The following is a 7,094-nucleotide window of genomic DNA, read 5'->3' on the forward strand; positions in this document are numbered from 1 at the left end:
AGAATAACAAGAAATATTTTAATAAGAATTTATTAATAAATTTGCGCATTAAATGTAAACAGGAGTATGCAAACAGTCTGAAAAGTAAAAAAAATCAGTTAATAACACAAGATGACGTTTTAGAAGTATAATTTGGTAAATATGTAAGCAAATTAATATTGTAATATTAATTGAACAAAAATGATATAGAGAAAATGGTCGAAAAAGTATTCACTTGTTGAAAAAAATACAAAACTTTTACAGTTAATGAAATAAAAGCAGAGATAATGAAAAAATTATGGAATAATACAACATATGCATTACTAAACGCATCAATAAAACTTAATAATTAACTTTTGCAATAATATATTAGTGTTTTACAAAATTTCGAAGTTGGTAACGGTTAACGGTATATACAATTTGTACTTTAACTTCCAGCGAGAGGTTCATACTTGTAATGTGGGTGGGCTCTGCCTGGCGGCTGGCGAACTACTAATAATTACTTGATTACCCACGCTTTTGCTAGAGAAATGCGAAGAAGCTATGAAAAACAGAGCATGATAAAAGAGAATCAGACATTTTGCAAAATGCTGCTAATTTCTAATAAACTGATCGAGAAAATTCGCCGAATGCAACACATAGAGCGCGGCATCTGTCAAATATTAAAATGCACAAGTTCTTAAGGACACAGTTATTGAGGCAGCTGCACAACTACTTAATTGTGTCCATAAGAATGTGTGTATTTAAATATTTGACAGATATCGCTTGCACTCTGTCGCGCTCTATGTCTTCCGGGCGAGAATCGGTTAACAGCGCTTTCTAAACATATCGAAAATATTTAGAAAATACTAAATCCGATCATTTCAGCTCATTCACTTGCGAGCAATGCACGAGTATACAACACTTGCTAACGTAAATATTTGATTTGTGTGAAAAAGTCCGACGACAAACAAAAATAGATAGCATTTCAAAAATTTTAAATACCAAAACAATTAAAAAAACGCAAAAAGAAATTCAAAATCGAACTTCAATAGCGAATCATTGCTAAATAAAGTGCTGAGTGTATGAAAAAAAAAATCGAATTTCGCTAATTAACCTTGTGACAAATTTTTGCTGTTAAATTTGTGTAATTTTCTACGCGTTCGTGCCGTTATAGCGCATATGCGAACGCCGCCGCAGTGGAGCTGCAAAGAGAGAAAACCCTAGAATTTCTACGAGTGCTAACCTTCGTCCTGCTATTCCTTATCATATCACTATACCTATACCGTTACGCATTCTAAAAGCGTGTCTAGATTTAGGATTAGCTAAATATAATTGACAACCAATTTTAACCTGCCTAGCTAAAAGCGGTAAGTTTGTGTGGAATTTTCGTGAAAATGCAAAATCCTATTAATACTTATGCAATTCGCACATTCTTGCTGCATAATTTGGTGCAACTAAATTTGGTACATTCACATGCACATTTTGTTTGGCTGTGCACTCGTCAATGCTGCCGCCGACGCCAACAAAACTGTCGCCACACACCCGTATGTATGTTGTCAATCGAACGCGCATACGCTATAATTAAAGCAGCTAACACAGCTAGTACCACAACAACAACACGAAAAGGTATAGCACAGCAACAAGAGTTTTTGCGATATGGCTAAAGCGCCTGCTGTCGGCATTGATCTTGGCACGACATATTCATGCGTCGGTGTGTTTCAACATGGCAAAGTGGACATTATCGCCAATGACCAGGGCAATCGGGTGACTCCATCCTATGTGGCCTTCACTGATACGGAGCGTCTAATTGGCGATGCGGCCAAAAATCAAGTTGCCATGAACCCGAACAATACTATCTTTGGTGAGTTTGAAGCAAGCAAAAAACTAAAAGAAAAAGCAAACTACAACAACAATTGAACACTAATAATTCTGTCGTAAGGCATTCTCCACCCACTATCATTGTCATTATAAATCATGCACGCCACATGAAATTTCGCACTTGCCCATTTAAAAGGTGATCACAATGCAGTCTCTTTTACAATTTTTGCCGTAAATTCTTGAACGTTCCTTGAAGCTTCGGGTGAGCTTCTTCATAGCTTTGTGTAATTGATTTTTCGCAAGATTATTCATACTTTAATTTCGATGATCACACATCAGTTTATTGAACTGTGGTTCTATTTTCAAAAAATCGTAGAACAGTTAAGTACTTTCCTTTATTTCAATTCTAGAAAAAATGTTATGACAGTAAAGAGTCGCCAAAAAAATTTTGGGAATATGCATACTGAGAACTGTAAACTGTTTGTACCTAATTGTCGTTGGCATACGCTGATGGGATATCCAAAGGCATACTGTTTTTCGTCGAACTTTGCTTGCGTTGATCTTCTATATTTTTATTTGCACCTTAATGCATTCATAATATTTGAAAAAAGTCCTTGAGGTTAATGATCAGCCGGTGTCCTTAAATTTGACAACAGTTTCCGAGCATAGCTGTTTCTAGCTATTGTTTTTCGACCGCCCTGTATCAGTTTGTTTGTAGTTCAGCGGCACCGTCTCGTGGTTACAATATGGGTATATAGGTATGTACATATTTAGCCATGCTACATTATGCACTTGTCGCCTTCTATTTATCATTTTTCGGGTCTTAAATATATTTGACGTGTTGTCGCTTTATTTTTTGGCAAACTCATCAGCCAATTCGTCCCGTTCATGGCGTGCCAAAGTTTACATTTACGGCGGCCAATGTCTTTCAGTTTGTTTGTTTTCTCACCAGCTCATTCAATTAAAATTTACTTTGTTGCCACGTCCATTTTTATTGTTCCTGTGTCGTGTTGCTAATTTTAGTTGCATTTTAAATTTCATTGATTCAGAAATTGTTGTGTTTCAAACAACGCCTCCCTTGTTTATGACTGTGCCACATGTTATTTTGTGCCGTTTAGTTTACATATTTCGTCTGTATAGCCAATAGTTGCTCCTATAATGGGAATTTCGCACATTTACTCTGGCCTCGATTTCTAAAAAAACTATTTTTCATAGAATATGTATGATACGATTTCTGTTTACTCGCTACATCTTATTTTGTCGTCACGTTTGAGTCGTTGCAGTTGCCTCAGACAGTCTATCCGCCTCTCCGCACTGTTTCGCATGTCCAAGACTGAAATTTGTTTATTTTATAGTATATATTGCTATCATTTTACACCTCTCATTATAGACTACAATGTGTGGTATAAAGTGGATGATTAAATTTTTCTTTATATTCACTAATAAGCGTATGACAACGAAAATTGGAACGGGAAATAAATAAGCTCACTCGGAAGTTTAGGAAACACTTAAGTGTCTAACATCGCTAGAGGGATAATGTCGATTTACACTGTACTCGGGACGGTTATTGGAATAAAATAACTCTTCTCCCATGACAGAAGTAAAATAACTAGTTTTTGGATAGCCCAAAGTTTTGAATGATCTGAAGGGGTAATGGATAAAAATATGTATTTTGTTACTTTATCACGATTTCAAAGAAGAGCGGTAAAAAATCAAGCCTCTACAACTAATTTGTTTGGTTCTTAACACTGAATATTTTGAAATGAGTAAATATTTCCGTCTGTAATAAAGTCTGCATAGTAAGGATATCGGGTAATGAAAGATTTTTTCGTAGCAATGTTACATTTCGGCATGCTATTTCAAGCCTGAGACAGATAGATTGAAAGTTGAGAAATGCTATGTATTTTTACTGGGCCCTCTCCTGCTTCGCAACACCTAATTTTATTTAGTTGAGCCAAAGGTGCTTAAAAAACTACTGTCTTAAGGGTTGTGACGTGTTCTCTTACAGGATTCTTTTACACGTTATCCTGACTTCTTCTTCTGATTGCGGGGCAATCAAGTATCTCTGATGTTTCGGACCTTTGGTCACAGTAAGGACAGTAATTAGAACAGTAACTCAACAATACAGTTGGCACCTTAGCCTGCAGTGACCAGTATAAAATCCCATTAGCTGTCTTAATTTGTTCCTCGGGAGAACGGTTAGTTTCTTGAAATGGGTTTTTATTGAACACTCGCAGATACAAACCCGCCTGGCGAAGCGCTGGCATATGTTGCTAGTGGCGATTTCTTCAGTCACTTTCTTCTTCCCGTAGCTTCTCGCGTATTGTGTGACAGTCCACAGTGTAGAACGGTTTCAAACCGTTGACCTGGTTGTCGTAGCTTCTTTCGAATATCGGCAAGCTCATTTCCATGGATGCCTCTATGTTCAGGGAACCAGGCTAATTGAATGTTAATAATTTTTAACCTTAACTAGACTTTTTGAAGCGGCCAGTTGTTTCTTTTTTTCTTCGCAATGTGGCGGAGTGAGGTCTTCCTTTTCCTCTGCTTCACCCGACGGGTACTGCGTCGAATACTTTCAGAGCTGGAGTGTTTTCGTCCATTTGGACGACATGACCTAGCCAGAGTAGCCGCTGTCTTTTAGTTCGCTAAATTATGTCAATGCACATATATCTCATCGAAATCATCGTTCCATCGAATGCGATATTCGCCGCGGCCAACGCGGAAAGGACCATAAATCTTTAGCAGAATCTCGTAACGTTGACTCATCAGATGAGTTGTATGAAATAAACTGGTGTTTTTATATTTCTTTGTTCGTTTTGAGCGTATTTCTATTCGAAATTATTTTAACTTCATAAATTCCTCCACATTCAATTCTGTTTAGCACACTATATTTTAATCCTTATGTTCTAATACTCTTCTGTATGTATTCCTTACATTTAAAAGTCTTGAATCCGCGTCGATTCTAATATAAAACCATTTTTTGTGCTCTCATTTCAGTTCTATAATACAGAGAGTTCTTGCACTTCAAAATTTGAGTAAATATGTATATTCTGCCTGGTCATGTGACTAATAAATTAAAAATTTAAATCATTTTTGTTGTCAGCCGTAATGTTAATTTCTTTATAATACTTTCTTTGTACTAAAGTTAAATGTATGTATGTAATAAAATATTCAGCCTGCCATAAAATGTATCAGGTCTGTCGTTTCTATTTCTAACTGCGCCTACACTATCATGAAATCTTCATTTAACTAAGTACTGCTATTCATTTACTACACATTTGCACTTAACCTCACACGCATACATATAATATCCCCAAGATACCATATTTTCTCTGGTCTTATCTTCCAAAATGTAGATGCTAAACGCCTGATAGGCCGTAAGTTCGATGATATGACTGTGCAGAGTGACATGAAACACTGGCCTTTCGAGGTCTTCAATGACAATGGCAAGCCGAAAATGCGCATCGAATATAAGGGTGAAAAGAAAAGTTTCTTCCCGGAGGAAATCTCTTCCATGGTATTGACGAAGATGAAGGAGACTGCCGAAGCTTATCTCGGCAAGCCTGTAACGGATGCTGTGGTCACTGTGCCAGCCTATTTTAATGACTCACAACGTCAAGCCACCAAAGATGCTGGCGCTATTGCTGGGTTGAATGTGCTGCGCATAATTAACGAGCCAACAGCTGCAGCCATCGCTTATGGATTGGACAAGAAGGGCACCAGTGAACGCAATGTGCTCATTTTTGATTTGGGCGGCGGCACTTTTGATGTGTCTATACTTACGATTGAGGATGGTATCTTTGAGGTTAAGTCCACAGCGGGCGATACACATTTGGGCGGCGAAGATTTTGACAATCGCATGGTGAATCATTTCGTACAAGAGTTCCAACGCAAATACAAGAAGGACTTAGCGCAGAATAAACGCGCATTAAGGCGACTGCGCACAGCTTGTGAACGTGCCAAGCGCACGCTCTCAGCCTCTTCGCAGGCTAGCATTGAGATCGACTCTTTATATGAGGGTATAGACTTCTACACTTCAATAACACGCGCGCGTTTCGAGGAATTGAATGGTGACCTCTTCAGGGGTACTATGGAGCCGGTGGCGAAGGCATTGCGTGACGCTAAAATGGATAAAGGGCAGATACATGATATTGTTTTGGTTGGCGGTTCGACGCGTATACCTAAAGTACAAAAATTACTGCAAGACTTCTTCAATGGCAAAGAGCTCAATAAGTCTATTAATCCGGATGAAGCCGTTGCTTATGGTGCTGCGGTACAGGCCGCCATACTCTGTGGCGACAAGTCCGAAGCTGTGCAAGATCTTCTACTGCTCGATGTAACACCGTTATCGCTAGGTATCGAGACAGCAGGCGGCGTTATGACGGTGCTGATTAAACGTAATACCACCATACCAACGAAACAAACCCAAGTTTTCACCACTTACTCAGACAACCAGCCGGGCGTTTTGATACAGGTATTCGAGGGTGAACGCGCCATGACCAAAGACAATAATATACTCGGTAAATTCGAGCTGAGCGGCATACCGCCGGCACCACGTGGTGTACCACAGATCGAAGTGACTTTCGACATTGATGCGAATGGTATTTTAAATGTGACGGCAGTGGAAAAATCTACTGGTAAAGAAAACCGAATCACTATAACCAACGATAAGGGTCGTCTGAGCAAGGACGATATCGAGCGCATGGTAAACGAGGCCGAACAGTATCGCAACGAGGATGAAAAGCAGCGTGAACGCATTAATGCCAAGAATGCGCTCGAGTCGTACTGCTTCCAGATGAAGTCCACAATGGATGATGAGAATATACGCGCTAAAATTTCGGACAGCGATCGTCAGTTGATATTGCAGAAGTGTGATGAGACAATCAGCTGGTTGGATAGTAATCAACAGGCGGAGAAGGATGAGTTCGAATATAGACAGAAAGAGTTGGAGAAAATTTGTAGTCCGATTATAACACGATTGTATCAAGGTGGCGTGCCACCACCACCACCAAATGCAGGTGGTCCGGGTGCTGGTGGCTCCTCCGGCGCAGCTGGTGGTCCAACTATAGAAGAGGTGGACTGAGCGTATTTGAAAAACTAAAAAGCGTTATGTCATATATATTTTTGGCGTTGCTTTATTTTTCTAAATAACATTTTCTTAGACTTCTTGTTGTCTGATGCTTCAATTCGTATTTTATTATGATCTATTTTACATATCTATACATAAATTTTTAACAACAAAAACTACATAACTTGTTCGAAAATGTTGACGAAAGGATAATAAATTTCAAATTTCGATTTTTCGTGGTTTATTA

General features: G+C 38.6%; 1 protein-coding gene across 2 annotated transcripts; it reads left to right on the top strand.

Annotated features, from left to right (window-relative positions):
• Positions 1-783: 783 nt before the first annotated feature.
• On the top strand, positions 784-7,094 carry LOC120778592 (heat shock 70 kDa protein cognate 1). Of its 2 annotated transcripts, none has more exons than XM_040110464.1 (3): positions 784-1,328; positions 1,549-1,822; positions 5,136-7,094. In XM_040110464.1, exons 2-3 carry the CDS (start codon positions 1,618-1,620, stop codon positions 6,860-6,862), a joined length of 1,932 nt encoding a protein of 643 aa, XP_039966398.1. In that variant the 5' UTR covers positions 784-1,328; positions 1,549-1,617; the 3' UTR covers positions 6,863-7,094. The 2 variants fall into 2 exon arrangements, with proteins under 2 accessions (XP_039966398.1, XP_039966397.1); XM_040110463.1 differs by having other exon boundaries at positions 785-1,328; positions 1,552-1,822.

The sequence above is a fragment of the Bactrocera tryoni genome, chromosome 5 (genome assembly GCF_016617805.1).
Source record: "Bactrocera tryoni isolate S06 chromosome 5, CSIRO_BtryS06_freeze2, whole genome shotgun sequence".
Taxonomy (NCBI): Eukaryota; Metazoa; Arthropoda; class Insecta; order Diptera; family Tephritidae; genus Bactrocera; species Bactrocera tryoni.